A 16,900-nucleotide genomic window follows, 5' to 3' on the forward strand; every position below is an offset into this window, starting at 1 on the left:
TACAGAAATGCAGCCATATTGGTCTAGAAATGTTAATTTTTTAATTTTTATTTTTCCATTTGTACAGGGGTAATGCATTGTTCTAAATATGTAAGGTCATATCTACGTGGGTTTGATTACAGAAACTAAAAAGTGTTCTCTAAATAATGAAAAAAAGAATAAGATAAGACTACAAGAGCAAGAAGCCATTTAAATATGTTAAGGGACCATTTTCATCTTCAGAATTAAGGATTATTTTAATGTTACATCATTGCCTTTTCTCTTTTACTTTCCTTTTTAGTTATATCTTAGGATTCCCTATTTTTAATCTTCATACAGAGATTTCTTTAACTGAAATACTGAATAGTTTCTCTGGTGTGGAAAACTATAATAGTACACAGGATCCTAATGAGATAATTAATAATGTGAAATAGGAAATAAGGGCTAAGGGTGTAGGGAAAGTGGGAAGGGTGGGGGAAAGGTAATAAGGGAGAGGAAAAAAATATGAGAAACTGAAAAAATGGAAACAAAGTGCATGTAAGTGGGGAGGGGAGGAGGGGGTGAAGGGAGGGCAGGGACAAGGGGAAAAAATGAGAATTAAGACCTATTATGTAAAGGTACAAGATCCCAATGATGAAGGTAACTGTATTGTATACCTAGATTGTACCAATAAACTTAATTTTTAAAAAATAACGTTGTTTCAAGCCACTAACTTTGGGGACTATTTTGTTCCACAGCAGTAGCCGGCTGAAATAGTTGGTACCTCCTTCATTAAACCAGCTGCATCACTCTCATCTGAGAGCTGGAAAACCCCACACCCAACTTGTCATACAAGCTAGTAGTTGACTTTTTTTTTTTTTTTTTCAGTATTGGGAATCAAGCCCAGGGTATGCTCTACCACTGAGCTACATCCCAACCCTTTATTTTATTTTTATTTTTTAAATTTTGAGACTGGGTCTCATTAAATTGCCCAGGCTGGACTTGAACCTGTGATCCTCCTACCTCGGCCTCCTGAAAAATTGGGATTAGAGGGGGACAGTGCACAGTGTGCCTGGTTTGAGGGCTTTTAAATTTATTCCAGAAAGCACTGATATATCTTAAAGGGTGGAGTTCGTTGCTGGGTGAGTTAAGAGCTAAATACAGTAACATGGATGGGGCCTCTTAACTTCCTTGTTTGTTGATTATATGTCAATACAACCAGGGAGGAAAAAAGACTGATGTTCCCTACTAGTTAGGCTTATTCTAGGAGTTGTGCATAGCTACTTCTATTGTTTTCCTGGTGTGTGTTATTCTTGTTTTGGTCCTGTCTCCAACTTAATTGTAGTTGTAATATTTAATGACATTTTAATGTTTACTAATTCTTTCACATTTGTTCCGTGAAGGGTAGGAAGTATCTCATTTTATAACTGAGGGTTAGAGAGAAGAGGTGACTTGCTCCATTCAGACAACTTGTAAGAGATTTTGTTTTGTTTTGTTTTGTCTTGTCTTTTTCAGACAAGGGTCTTGCTACATAGCCCAGGCTGGCCTTGAACTCATGGTGATTCTCCTGCCTCACCCTCCTGAATTTTGGAAAAATGCATATTATGGGCAAACTAGAAAGTACGGAAAAACAAAACAATGCTTTGTAAAACACCTGATAGGGCTAGGCGTGGTGGCACCTGTAATCCCAGCTATTTGGGATGTTGGGGCAGGAGAATCTCAAATTCAATGCTAGCAGAACAATTTAGCCAGACCTTGTCATAAAATAAAATAAAATGGCTAGAGGTGTAGCTAAATTAGCAGAGTATGTCTGGGTTCAATCCTCAGTACTGGAAAAAAAATCAAAACACCTGATCCCATTGTTAGACAAGAGCTAGCCTCACCTGTTTGGTATTCATCCTTCTGGTCTTTTTCTATTACTATATCTACATACAGGAAAGCAAAATTAATGGGATAATAGTGCATATGTTGCCTTCTTAATGACTGTTTTAAAACTATGGCATGGACATCTTGCCAGGTCCTTAAATCGACCTCCACATCTCCCTTTGCAAAGCTTGCCCAGTATTCCATTATATGGGCTTTTTATTCAACCCTCTATTTATGAACATTTAGTTGATCTCTAGTTTTCTTGGCTGTTCTAAATAACTCCACAATAAATATCCTTATATGTACATTCCAGTGTAATGTTTCCAGTGCTTTGGATACATTCTTGGAAGTGAAATTACAAGCCAAGATCTAATTAAAACAATACACACTTGCACAGCTTGTAATTCATGCCAGGTACTTTTCTGAGCCCTCTGCACATATCAATTTATTTAATCCTCACAGATCTCTAGGGCAAATAAAAAAAAAATCTCTTGATATCCCAGTTTCACAGAGTTTAAGGGACTGGCCCAAGGTCCTGTGGTTGATAAATGGTGAAGGTGGGATTTGAACCCAGGCACTCTGGCTCAGAATCTGCATGGACTCATCTCTCTGTAGATCACTGCCTATTTTGAAAGCCCTCCTTGACTTTCCCAGAGCCAAATCGGAAATGGCATGGGAAGCATTTATGGATCTTTGATTTTTTGTCCCTTGCATGGCTTGCAGGTGGTGGTAAAGCCCTCTCAGAGCTTAGTGCCAGGAAAAACAGGCCATCCTTTTGAGGCGCACACCCTTCATCTAGATGCTGCTGCACAGGCTGTCTTCCGCTGGGCTTTGCTTTGAAGGAACCCTAGGGCTGCCTCGTCCTCAGCCACAGCAGCCTGTCATGGTCCTCTGTCGCCCGCACTGGGGCACTGTCTGGCCTTTATCCTTCCACCTGGAGTCTTTCCCTGGAGTCGTCCCTACCTCCCACCCCCGAATGCACAAATAAACACGAAAAAAGGAGCGGAAAAATTCATTTAAACTAAAATTTTTGAAGCCTTCCTTGCTTTGTAAGAACCCCGGTGGGTGGGTTGGGAAGGTGCTGTGTTGGCAGAGGGAACATCCTGTTAATTGTGTTTGTCCTGCTTAATTACCTAAACAAAATCTCTCAGAGAACAAGAGGGCAGTAATTTGTAATTAGCAGTGATTGGTTTGACACACCCAAGATCCCCGTTTGCTTATTCTGAAAAAGAAGCCAGGAACACAAAAAACAGAAACCTCCCACTCAAGCCCAAACTGCTGGCCCAACCCACTCTACAGCTAGGGTGAAGGTGAAAACAGTTCTTTTTAGTGCCACCATGGAAAAGCACAGTGCTCCCTGGGACAGGTTCCTTACTATGGCCATCAAAAGCTGCAGCTCTCCAAAAAGTTAGTGATGGTCCATCTATGCAGAGAATGTGATTAATTTCTATTTTTTGCTACCATATGTTTTCTCATATGGTTTTTGTTTGATGCTGGGGGTGGAACCCAGCACCTTGTGCATGCTAGACTGGAATCCACCACTGAACAACACTCCCAACTTAGTATTTTCTAATTGTGTGATGGGAAGGAACATTGTTAAATACTGTGTGTACTTTTTGAATTTTTTTATTATGGAAAACCTCAAACATAATTGGCCCTTCCTCTCCATGGGTTCCACATTCATAGATTCAACCAACTGCTAAGAGAAAGTACCATACTGAGGGAAAAAAAATCATCTCTATTGAATAGATGATGTTCTTATTTCCTAAATAACACAATATGGCCAAGCCTGGTGGCGCACGCCTGTAATCCCCCACACTTGGGAGGCTGAGGTAGGAGGATCCCTTTGAGTTTGAGGCCAGCCTGGGCTACATAGTGAGTTCAAGGCCAGTTTGAACTACATAGTAAGCCCTTGTCTAAAAAAAAAAGTAATAATAGCTGGGCGTGGTGGTGCACACCTGTAATCCCAGCACTTGGGAGGCTGAGGCAGGAGGCTGCAAGTTCAAGACCAGCCTAGGCTATATAGTGATTTCCAGGTCAGTCTCAAATACATAGTGAGACCCTGTCTCAAAAAACCAAAAAACAAAAAAAAAGTAATAATAATAATACAACAACTATTGCATAACATTACATTGTATTAGGTATTGTAAGTAATATAGTGACTATAAAATTCACTTGACAATGACAAATACTATGCCATTTAATATAAGGAATTTAAGCATCTGTGGATTTTGGCAACCTGACGAGGGGGGTTCTGGAACCAATCCCACTTGAAGACTAAATGACAATGTAGACTCAATACAAAGTAAGCACAGAAACTCCATGTACCCCAAAACCCAGTTTTTAGAATTGTCAACCATCTTTTTGGGGTGTGTGTGTGTGTGTGTGTGTCTGGAGATTGAACTGAACCTAGGGTCTCACACTGGCTAGGTGAGCCTTCTGACACTGAGCCACAGATCTACCCTTTTTATGTTGTTTTGAGGCAGTCTTGCTAAGTGGCCCTGGCTGAGCTTGAAGTGATTCTCCTGCCTAAGCCTCATGTGTAGCTAGGATTACAGACACCTGGCTTTATATTTCATTTTTGTTTGTTACTAATAAACAGAAATATTACTGAATCTTATATATTTACATTATATTCTGAGGTCTTGATACATTCAATGATCGGTTCTAGTAAATTTTTATTGGTTCCTTAAGATTTTTATATAGATAATCTTATCACCTATGAAAATGAACAGTTTTACTTCTTCCATTCCAATATTTATGCCTCTTTTCTTGCCTTATCTCTGGCTAAGGGCTTTAGAACAGTAGTGAAAGTGGTTATTCTTGTTTGCAATCTGAGGATCATGGCAATCAGCAGTTACCATTCCAGTGTGAAATGATGTAATGAATATGTCATTTCAAATAGGGCAATTTTTGTTTTGTTTTGTTTTGAGACAAGTTCTCACTTTGTAGTTCAGGCTGGCCCTGAACTCACTATGTAGCACAGGCAGGCCTCAAACTCTCGGCGATGTGATCTTCCTGCCTGGGCCTCCCAAGTGCTGGGATTACAGGTGTGTGTCACCGTGCCTGCCTCAAACAGGGGAACTATTACTTCTTTCTTTCTAACTTGCATTTTCCCTTTTCTTTCATTAATGCACAGACCAGTTCCACACGGTGTTGTATCAGAGTGGTGACAGTGAATGTCCTTGCCTAGTTTGCAGACTTAGAGGGAAGCATTCAAACTTTTCATCATGAAATCTGATGTTAGCTGGAGGTTGCTCATAGACAGCTTTTACTATGGTCAGAAAAGCTCCTCTCTACTTGTTTTCAGAGTGCTTCTATCATTTAGTTTGTTTTTTGAGACAGGGTCTCACTATGTAGTTCAGGTTTGCCTTGAACTTAATATGTAGCCCAGGCTGGCCTCAAATTCACTATGATCCTCCTGCCTGGGCCTCCTGAGTGCCGGGATTACAGGACGTTAAATGTTGCCAAACATTTGCCCTGAATCTACTGAAATAATATGTATTAGTTGTATTAGTCTGCTAATATGACTTACATTGATTTTTGAATGTTAAACCAATCCGGTATTCCTGAGTTGAACCACACTTAGCCATGAGCTGTTATCCTTTTTATATACAGTGGACCCTTGACTTGTGAACTCTATTGGTTCCCAGAGGGCTGATTGTAACTAGGTCAACACAGCTGAGATCTGGATGTTTACCTGGGTACATGATATAGATAACAAGAGGCAGATGACTCTTCCATTAACCTAATTAACCCAAGTTTGTACGTCGGGCCGATTGTAACTTGAGGGTACACTGTATTATTGGATTTGATTTGCTTATTTTAGTTAAGGATTGTTGTGTCTATATTCATGAATGATGCTGACCTATGGTTTTCTTTCAATATCATTGTCAGAGTTTGGGCAAATTCCTCCAGAACAGAAAGCTGTTTCTTCTTCCTCTATTTTCTGAATAACTTTGTGTCATTTCTTTCTTGCATGGTTGATTGAACTTACTAGTGAAATCACCCAGGACTAGGGTTTTCTTCCTGATAAAAATAAATTTCAGCCAGGTGCAACAGTGCACACCTGTAATCCCAGCTATTAGGGGGCTAAAAGCACAAGGATCCCAACTCAGGCCAGACTGGGCAACTTAGTAAGACCTTCTCAAAATAAAATTTTAAAATGTGCTAAAAATATAGCCCAGTGATAGAACATTGGAGCTCAAGCCCCAGTACAAATATACAATAAAAAATGAATTTATTGGATGTATATATAGTATTTTTTTTTCTTTTGGTGCCAGGGATTGAACTTGGTACTTTACACTTGCGAAGCAGGTGGAGGAAACACTGAGCTAAATCCCTGGCCCCTATATATAGTATTATTTTTATATACAGTTTGTATGTTATGTGTACACGTGTGCTTTGTTTTTTTCCAGATTTTCTATTCAACCTGCATCAGTTTGGTAAGATAAGTTTTTCTATTTTATTTTTTTTTTTCCCCTTCGGTACTGGGATGAAATTCGGGACCTTGCATTTGCGAAGCAGGCAGTGAAAACACTGAGCTAAATACCCAGCCCTCCATTTTATGTAAATTGTTGAATTTATTGGCATAAAGTTGTTTATAAAATTACTTTAAATTTTAGATGTCTGTAGAATCTCTACCTCATTAACGATATGGGTAATTTTTTTCTTTCTCTTTTTCTTCCTTTCCTTTTTCTTTCCCTCCCTGCCTCTGTTTTTCTCTGCTAGGGAATTGAACCCAGGGTTCCTTACAAGCAGGAAGTGTTCTACCACTGAGCTACACCCCAAGCCTGTTTCTGTTTTATGGATTTATACCCGTATATTTATTATTTCCCTCCCCCGTCTTACTTTTGAGTTTCACTTGCTCACCTATTCTGGCTTCCCTAAATAGTAGAAATGGCCATAAGAGGGGCCATAGGAGTGGAGCTGCTGTTTCTGGGTTTTCGTTTTTATCATTTTGGCAGTGCTGGGAATCAAATCCAGCCTTTCACACACACTAGGCAAGCACTCTACTACTAAACTGTATTCTCAGCCCCGAGCTGCTTCTTGCAATTAATAATTTGGGTTTCTTCAGTGTCCACTGTTGCCTCTTTAGCCCTCCAATATTTGTATGATCTACTGTCTGCATTAAATATCTAGTATGGTTTTTGTTTTCCTGATTGGGCTCTGCTATATATATAAACTAGAATTTCTTAAAAGTTCATACCCACTGCCACTAAATTAGTTGTTTGACATATTCATGGGTGCAGTAACCTAATGGGTTTGGAAAATGCTCCATATTACATTTACTGTTTTGAAGATTCTCCCTGCATATTGCACATATTAAGGCGGGGGCAGATTACTATGCAGCAAATATTCATTACTTCTCCCCACATCCATGGGAAAAGTATAGCTCCCTGACCCAAGAATTTGGATCTAGCCACGTAACTTGCTTTGGCCAACTGAATGTGGGTGGAAGTAACAGGATGCCAGTGTAGTAGATCTTAAGTGGTCTTGGATTGATAATTGCTGCACCTAGAGCTTCTGATCTCTGCCTGCCTCTCTACCTCCAGCCATGTGGGATGGGCCAGAATTCACCCTCCAGATTTACAGATTTATAAGCAAGAAACACAAGGTTTCTGCTGTAGGGCACTGACTCTGAGATGCTTTGTTATGCAGCAAGAGCTGATTCATGCAGGGTTCCAAGAAGTCTGCAATAAGTGTATGTAGCATTGTGCAGCTTTTCATTTCCCTAAACTTCTCTGATCCCAGAATCTTACCTGTATAACATAGAAAGCACTAGCCGATAGTGATAAAACAAAGCACTTGATAAGACTATACTGAAATAAAATGATCAGAATTTTTTAAAACAGGAATTCCTTGCAATAGCATTTGTTACCTAAACAATAGAGTCATGCACTTCTTAAAATTTTGAGTATACAAAGAGGTTTCATAAGTTTTTGTTGTTGTTTTTGTTTTTGGTACCGGGGATTGAACTCGGGTCCTTGCGCTTGCAAGGCAGGCCACTGTACTGCTGAGCTAAATCTCCGGCCCCTTATAAGTTTTTTTTTAAAGACAGGCCTTTGCTACATAGTTCAGGCTGACCTCAAAATCATGAGATCCTCATGCATCAGCCTCCCAAGTGTTGGGATTACAGGCATGTGCCACTATGCCCAGCCTGTTTTCTAAGATTTATCATATTAATTATACCTACTTTTTTTCTTGGGGGGCACCAGCTTAATTTGATATAGTGAGAAAGGCTGGATAAACTGAAATATTTGTTTCAGTATACTTTGTTGATTTGTTCTTTTGTTTGTTTGGTTTTGTGTACCAGGGATCAAAATCTGGACCTTCATGCTTGTGAGGCAGGCGGCAGAAACACTGAGCTAAATCCCAGCCAGTTTCAGTATACTTTGGACTTTACATAACTATAGCTTTATGCTTAACACTTTAAAAATCTTGTAACTGCTGATTATCCAATTCATTTTTTTTCTTTTTTATTGAGTTTATTGGTACTTTTTAAGTATACAGTACAGTTACGTTCACCATTGGGATCTTGTACCTTTACAGGTCAGATTTTGGTTGATTTTTTTCCCCATACCCCTGTGCCCAATTCATTTTATGGAAAATTTATACCATATAAACAAATTGGCAAAATGAGCCCTTATTTGTTATCTCAATCAGCCAAATTAGACTTAATTTCTATTAAAAAGAAACTGCGTATGTGCGTACGGTTCAGTGGCGGTGCTCAAACTTCACTCATACAAGGCCCCATTTAATCCCCCTACTGAGGGCAGGAGGGAGAGAAGGGAGGACATTAAATAAAGAGCATCAGGGCTGGGGATTTAGCTTAGTGGTTCCACTGCCTGCCTCGCAAGCGCAAGGTCCCGAGTTTGATCCCTGGTACCAAAAAGTAAAAAATAAACAAAGTCATCACTCTCAGGCCTCACTTTGTTAGAACCTAACCTGGCCAAATTCACAACACTACTGCCATAATCCACTCTAACATGGAACAGCCTTCCATGGAGGCTGCCCAGACACCAAGCCTGCCGGGGGATCCAGGAGTGGGCTCTGGTGTCCTCTTGTCTACTGCTTGCCAGTTTTCCAGCCCAGAGCCATGTTCCACAATAAAATCAAGACTGGGCAGACTAAAGCACACTTGTGCAAAACAGATGTCAACCTGAAAGCAAAGGCAGGAGGGTACCACCTACATCTCCATTTCCAGGCAGCCCGATTTTGGGAGTGAGGCTAGGGGTGTAGCTCAGTGGGAAAGCACTTTTCTGTTAGCACAAGGCCGAGGGTTCAACCCCCAGGACTGGGGGGAAAGAAAAGGAATTTAGGGAAAAAAGGAAACGTAACATTTTGGAACAAATTCTTTTAAATTATCTGTATCCAAGTACCCCTTGGAAGATCTCACACCTGCAAACATTAACACTGTTAAATATTATCTTAAAATTCAAGGAAAGTTTTGTTGAACCAAACATTAAAATCTTACTTTAAAAAAAGGGAAGCAACTGTTTTATTTTTTAGATAATTTATTGTTAAATGGAGAAGTCACAAAGCAAAATGGAATGGGACAGATGTCAAAAGATAAATTTAAGACACACTATTGCGGATTTCCTAAGGTTAGAAGCAAGAAAAATGTCAAAGGAAAAGATATTCATTCAAATTAAAGTATTTGTAAAAGTTTGTGATTTGAAAGGAAACAGTTTTTCTCTGAAAATACAAATCATCCTTATTAATGAAAGGCATAATTTAAGAGACCAAGAAAAAAATAACATTTTAATTAACAAATAAACTGTATCTCTCACACACAAGTGGGAATGTTTGTTTTGGATCAGTGAGTTTTCAAATTCACCACTTCCACCCTGTAAACTAATGTGAATTCATTATCACCGAGGACATCTCATCCTCACAGAGTGTCCCATTACCTCCACATCCTCCACATCTTCTGTTTCCACAACTCTCAGCAAAGCAGATTTGGAGAAAAAGATGATTAGAAAGAACTCCAGCGGCTTCCCTAGTGAATAACTTAACAGAATAAAACCTGCTTCTCCATTTGCGTGACACATCCACCATCACCCACTTCTACTTACTTTACTGGTAAGAGTTCAGGTTTTTTCCACACCTAGAACAATTTGCCTGAACTTTAACATAATCCCTCTAAGACAAAAATTCAAAATAAAACAAAACTGCCAAAACTCCCAAGGACACCTCGAATGCTACTGTGCTCAGAGACCACATTCTCTCTCCTGCCACACGGCCCACAGTGAGGTCCTGAGCTCATCCAAGTGCTCCTCTCCACTGGGATAGAGCAATGAACACCTCTGGAATTCTCCTAAAGCGATTTAAAAAGTACATTAACTACTTAATGACAACATTAGGAAATCAAATAGAAAAATCTACTTTTACGAATATACCCTGTGCAATTTGCTCTTCCAAAGGCACTCGTTGCTCTGTCCACAACCCAGGAGACGTCAGGGTCCGAGGGCGTCCCTCTTGCTGGGTGCCTGCTGAGATGCACCCTACCACACCCAGCTACATACAAAGAGACTGTGTCCTGTCTGTTAGGAACACAACACTGTTGTCCCCAGACACACCAGACAGGCCTCTATTAGAGCCATATGATTGCACCTGATTTCATCATAACAAAAGCCTCTGCTATGGCTCCAGGGGACCCACAGAACTTTCAATTCTGATTTCAGGGCAGATGGGAGTCATCCACAGAAACCTGGATAAAGCAGGAGGGTGGACTTATGACCCTCTGTAACCCACTTGACATCATTTAGATGTATTCAAGAGAAATATGTATGGTTTGTTCTGATATTGGAAAAAAGTCCACCTGTCACTTCCTTACCCAAGCACCACAGGGATTGCCACGAGGTCCTAAGGAGCAAGGGCTGGGGCTGGGGCTGGGGCTGGTGGGAGGTGGTGAGCAGGGAGCAGGCTGGTCCGCGCCTGCCCAGCAGTGGTGTATCTATTGCTGCTGCCACTAGTTCAGCTGCACTCACACAGGTGCCCCAGGAACATCTTTAGTTCACATGTGGTGCCACAATGGTCATAAAAGAAATGTCCATCACTGCCACAGTGGCCAAATTATACCATTATTCCCTACTCTGAACTCAGCCTAACTTTGGAGGGGGGCGTTGGAGAGAAGAATCCTTGCTTTTTGGACTTTGGATTAGATCCAATTCTTCTATAATTTTAACACCACCGAAGTCCTAAAAACGAGTCCATCCAGATACTTAATCACAATGACTGGAGCACCAGAAATTTCTACATTCCCTCTTTCTGAGGGCACTGGGTCTTAGGTATGGCTGTTCAGAGTAGAAACCTCCCTGACAAGAGTCCCAAAAAGTATTTTTCCAAGACATTTTTTTTAAAATGCCGTTTCTTTCAAAAGAGCCCTCCGCTACATTCTGCCTCATGAAAAAATAGGAAAGTATTTTGAAAACCCAAAATACCTATCAAGAGATTTACACAAGCCTACAGAGACATTAACCAGATGCCAAATGTGCAAGGGCTGAGCCAGAGCCCGGGCCTGGAACCCACCTGCTGGGGAACAGACGGAAGCCACTGCTCCCAAACAGGACCATAGGTCCACTTGACCAGCTGAAGCAGGCAGCAACACAGGGAGCCTTTATTTTTTTCCCCAAAGGCTTCTTGTATTGTGGTTTGGGTTTTCTTGCTATCATGAAAAAGATCTAGAGGATTCCAAGAGTTTTAGTTAACAGGAAATACAAATGGAAGTAGAAATAAAAATGGAATGGAACTCAACTCTCCACAGATTGAACACATATGGGTGTCACAATTTACTGACTTAGCTCTACTCTTGTAGCAGTGAAGACTTCTGTGGCTGAAATTTCTTACAACCCACTTTTCCCACCACAAGGACTTTTCCATGCATTCTTCACACACAGGACGAGTGCAGAGAGATCATCTGCAGCGTGCTCCCTCGTCCCATTTGTTGCCATTCTCCTTTTGCTCTAGTCATCTTTTTGTTTTCTTGTCAGACGGAGACTTTGGGGGAAACTCTGCAGCAGCAAACCAGGAAAAATGCTCCCTTTGAAGATAATTTGAAAATTTAAAAACAAAACCAAGTATCTCAATAATTCTAAGATGCAGTGATTTTTACCCCCAAACTGGGCTCAGAGGCATCTCCAGGTTAGACTCACTCCTCTAGGGCTGGAATGTCGGGCAAGGCCTACATGGGTGGTCTGGGGACCAGGACAAAGAGCCAACAGCTGGCCCAACCCCAACCAGCTTGCTCAAGTCAGCATTCATCTGAGAAGCAGTCGCTGCCCAGGAACTCGGTGGCCTCAAGCTCCACGCTGGACAGAAACCTCCTCAGCTTCTTGTGGCAGTTGTAATCCAGGGTGGTGGTGTAGATGGTCTTGGGGTACTTGGGGTAGACGATGGTGGTGCTGAGGAAGCGTGCGGGCTTGTGGCGGGGCTCAAAGCGCACCTCAGCTTTGTAGTTGCGCCATGTGCAATTAGGAATGCAGATGACCGTCTGGCTGCAGGAGGCCACTGCCAGGCCCAGGGGCAGCTGCACGTCATCGATGAAGTGGCGCTCAGAGTCGTACCTGACTGAAGAAGTGTACCTGGGGGAGACATCGTGTAGAATGAAGCCGCTTCTCAGACCCAGGGGCATGTGGGAGGGGATACGGCTGCCTGTGATTCTGAATCTCTAGTGGGGTGTAAGTATTGCAACGTAGCTTCGCCACCAGGAAGCAGGATAGAGGGGAAGTACTTACTCTGTGTCAACCATTCTAAGCACCTTATCACAGAATCAAATTCAGTCTTCTCAAAAGTCATGGTGCTGCTGAGTGGCAGGGCTGGGATTTATTCATATGTGATGCTGGGAATGGAACCCAGGGCCTTGTGCACGCTAAGCAAGTGCTCTCCCATGGAGCTACACCCGAGTCATGAGCTGGGGTTGAAATGCAGGCAAGCAGGATTCCAAAGCTTACCCTGCACTAATTTCTCACTGCAGCCGGAGGTCCCTGGATTCTCCTCCCATTTACTTAAGGAAGGGTCCTTCATCAGGTGGCTTCACCCGACTAAGCCTCAGTTTCCGCTTTCTGTAAAGTGTGCCCCATCCTAATGGAGCAGAATATCAACACACGGTAATTACCTTCATGGGTCCCATCACAATGTTCTAGCTGACAGGCCACACTTACAATGGCAGTCCCACAGGATTATATGGCCTAGTGACACTGTAGTCTTCTCAGCTGAGCACATGCACTCCAGAAAGACAAAATTGATCGCCTAATACCACACTGCCCTGAATATACCTCTGTCATTAAGCAACATGTGACTGTACTACAGAATGGGGTAGATTCTCCTCTGTATGGGTAGCTTCTCTGTTCCCTCAAGTGACCAAGCAGCTCTTTAATGAAGAGTAAGAAATCTTTAGTGCTGAACCTGGAATTTTGGCAATACCCAGTCCTAGCATCTGGTCTACCTTCGCCTTCAGTTTGGACCTCTTGCAAACCCTGGGGCTTGGGGACCTGACCTTTATCATTGAAAGCCAATTATAATCTTGATTTCCATAAAATAAGGTATCATTTATGTTCGTCAGCTACTTTATTTTTTTTAAGAACTTTGGTAATTTAGGAATTCATTTTTCCTGGAAGCAAAGAAGTACTTTACTATATTATGACTGTAGTTCTACAGATACTAAAATAGGCACAAGTATCATACAGAGACATTGCTAACAGCTGCTACCCCTGGTCAGGTAAGGACCAGCATCATTCTGGGAGTCGGGTGGGATATCTGTTCTCCTTGGGCAGGTAGCAAAGAAGCTGGTGGAAACTAATGTTTTAAAGTCACATCCTTGTTTTGTTAGAAATACAAGCTCCACAGGAATAAAAGGCAAAACTGCTCACCTCCAAACCTATAAACCTCTCTTTGTTCCACATCAAAGGACCTTTGTGTAAATGCTACTGAAATTCCAGTTACAAAACCCCCAGTCACCAAAAGTTACAATTCCTTTCTCTAAAAAAGACATAGCTTTAATGGAGCCTCACAATGAATCTTTGCCCCTGGGTAATCCTCAATGAGATCATTCTCAGGGGAAGACTAGAACTTGTCCCAGACAATATAATGAGACAAAGTTACAGCACCTTGAAGAGGGGACTGGGTGGGGAGCTAGAAAGAAGAATCAATATTCAGTAAGAACTGTAGTATCTGATGGGCATAATATCTGAAATGCACAAAGTTGCAGTACTTTATATATCACATGACCTCACTTTCTCTTTAAAAAGAGTATCTGTGTATGCCTATTATCCCAATCCCAGCACTCAGGTGGCTGAGGCAGGAAGATCACGAGTTTAAGGCTAGCCTTAAAGACTCTATCTCAAAAAACAAAGAAACAAATGAAAAAGAATGCATATGTATTTAAGTGGTTAAAATGTAAGAAAAAAAATCTGAAAGAGTACCCACCAAACTGTAGTCTTTGGCATATTTATACAATTAGCTGTTTTTTTTTTTAAATAAGCCATCATGTCTAGAGTAAAAAGTAAAAATGTAGGGCTGAGAATTTAGCTCAGTGGCTACATGCTTGCCTCAAAAGTGAAAGGTCCTGAGTTTGATCCCCAGTACGGGGGGGGGATAGTAAGAAAGTGAAAATTTAAGAAATAAAATGAGATCTGCTATATTTACCTTACTTCTTTCGGTGGTAAGGGGTCAAACTCCACTCCTTCTCCAAAGGACAGGGGGCAAAGCCTTGGTGAGCAGCCAGCAGCCAGGGTGTTGGGGAGAGATGCTGGGTTCTTCCAGGACAGAGAAAATGGTGGTTAGAGCTATTCCAAGTCCATGGGTGTCCTGCATCCTGGGCACTCCCGGGAAAGGCTGACCCTCAGCAAGGGAATAGCACTGGACAGGGAGCCAGAAGGCCTGGGTTCAATCCCAGGTGGATCTCGAATGCACTCTGTGCCCTCAGAAGAGTCATGGGTATCCTTCTGTGACCTTATCTGCACACAGAGGTAGGGGTGCCCCTCCTGTCACTGCAGTTTGTAAAAGGCAGAAAAGAAGAGACTCCATCTCAGCATCAGGACAGTGGCCAGACACATGGGCCACTGAACAATGGCAGAAATGCAGTGAGAAAACCTTGATGAACCAGAGCCCAACACTCCAGAACTCTCAATTATATGGCACCTCCTCTGTCACTGTCCTGCAACACTCCAGAAACAGCACCCCCCCAAAAAAAATGCTACCAGTGTTTTGTTGTTGTTGTTTGTTTGTTTGGGGTTTTTTTTTTTTAAATCAGATTTAGCTCACTCTCCCCAACCCCTTTGCCTCTGGGGAAATTCTACAACCAGATGAGATTTGAATTCCATAACTCAGAGTCTTGTGAGTAAGAGGAACAGGAAGATGTCTACATCTCCCTCCACAATGCAGAAAACTCAGCAGCCCAGAGCACAGCCTACTGAAGAGTAGCTGTCCCCAGTCTGATAAAGGCACAGGTGCTCTGACCCATCATGGGGCTCATCAGGAGGCAGTTCCATCCTGGTTGCCCCACTGTAGGAATCCTGGTTTCTGTGATCAAATGATCCATGATAAGCACAGTGCAGTTTGACCTCAGCAGTCCTTTGCGTTGCCTGGTTTTCTGGGATCTGTCATTTTCTCTGCCTAATTTGAGAGAAGGCTCTACATTGGGCTAGAATGTAGAGGTGGCAGCCCCACATCCAACCTGGGTCTTCCAGGACAGAGAAAGAGGCAAATACTTCTAGAAGACTGGCCATGAAACCCATATTGTGTGACCACAAGAAGGTGTGGAGTTGGGGCATAGCATGAAAATGCAAAACCCTAAGGGAAACAATACAGGGAGAGGCAGAGGGTCCCAGGGATTGAGCTCCAGATGTGGGTGGAGAGTTTAGTAAGCCCATGCAGGCAAAAGAAGTAGGCTCAAACCAAGGTTAGTGGATGATGTTTAAGGTGTGGACCTCCAGATTGTAACAGTGGGTCTGCTGAGCCCAGCTCCTGGGCTGCCAGAGATCTTCTAAAAACAGGGACACATCCCAGGCAGTCCTGTGGGGTATGTGATGACCCCCGCACACATGGAAGTGGCTGCAATTTGACAGTCACACAATGGCCCTTTCTGCACGCATTCCCCTTGCCCATTTTCTCTGTTCTTTCATCCCTGACCATCCAACAAATCCTTCCTGATCATCCAGGTGTGGGATGGTGAAGGGGTGGACAGAAGAGGTCATGACAGATTCACATACAAAATGCCACTGGGGAATGGAGAGGAAGCCAAAGGCTCTGTAAAGCATCACCTCTTCCCAGAAGAGGTGCCATGAGCTGGGCATCAAAGGGAGTCAGCAAGGACTTTGCTGGGAGGAAAGAGGTAATGTGCTTGCCAAGTGGAGGGAGCTACACCAGAGGCGCCATTGTGTGTGTCTGGCAAGGGCAGGTGGAAGATGAAGCTAGAAAGGATCAGACAGAGAAAGCTCTGAAGACCAAGTTGTGGCTAGCATTGCTCTATAAGAAGCCATACTGATGCCTGCCAAGAGACAGGGTCAGAGGGTCCAGAAGACTACCACATCAAATCTTCAGTTTGGATTCGTAACACTGCCACCACCTACTTGTGCTGTGGGCAGGGGCGTTAATACCCATCCCTAAGCTCAACTTTGACGCCATCCTCCTTTGAGCTTTGACTAGATGTGGCCTCCCCAAGCTCTGGGCAAAAGTAAATAAACCCCAACATCTGAGCGATTCTCAAGGCAAAACAGAGTTGGTGGATGTAAGTTTTAAAAGGATCAATACTTTTAAAATTCCAAGCATCTGAAGGCCTCCCAACCACTAAGTGCAGGACACTCACCAGGGTAGGTGCTCAGAACAAGAGGGACCTCTAGGAGGCTGGCCCGTGGGATGCCTTAAAGGTCCCCAAAGACTGGCCAATTTACTTTTTGAATGGGGAAGCCCTGAGCACATCCCCCTTACAGGACCTGCCAGGAGGAGGCAGGCCTAGGGAGCGGCTGCCAGCTACGGGCAAAGCCGCAGGGTGTCGGGCCCACGGGAGGGGGAGGGGGAGAGGGAGGCTGGGGCTCCCCTTGGTGTCCTGGGTGCCCCACCCGCCCCGCCTGGG

The 16,900-nt window shown here is 42.8% G+C and overlaps 1 protein-coding gene across 1 annotated transcript; it reads right to left on the reverse strand.

Annotated features, from left to right (window-relative positions):
* Positions 1 to 9,384: 9,384 nt before the first annotated feature.
* On the reverse strand, positions 9,385 to 14,597 carry Rflnb (refilin B; the record flags this gene model as incomplete). Its single annotated transcript, XM_019210365.2, has 2 exons — positions 9,385 to 12,410; positions 14,473 to 14,597. Coding segments are annotated over 2 exons (456 nt in total), but the record flags the coding sequence as incomplete, so codon positions are not given.
* Positions 14,598 to 16,900: the final 2,303 nt, after the last annotated feature.

This window comes from Fukomys damarensis, unplaced genomic scaffold, assembly GCF_012274545.1.
Source record: "Fukomys damarensis isolate Sample0158 unplaced genomic scaffold, DMR_v1.0_HiC HiC_scaffold_13, whole genome shotgun sequence".
Classification (NCBI taxonomy): Eukaryota; Metazoa; Chordata; class Mammalia; order Rodentia; family Bathyergidae; genus Fukomys; species Fukomys damarensis.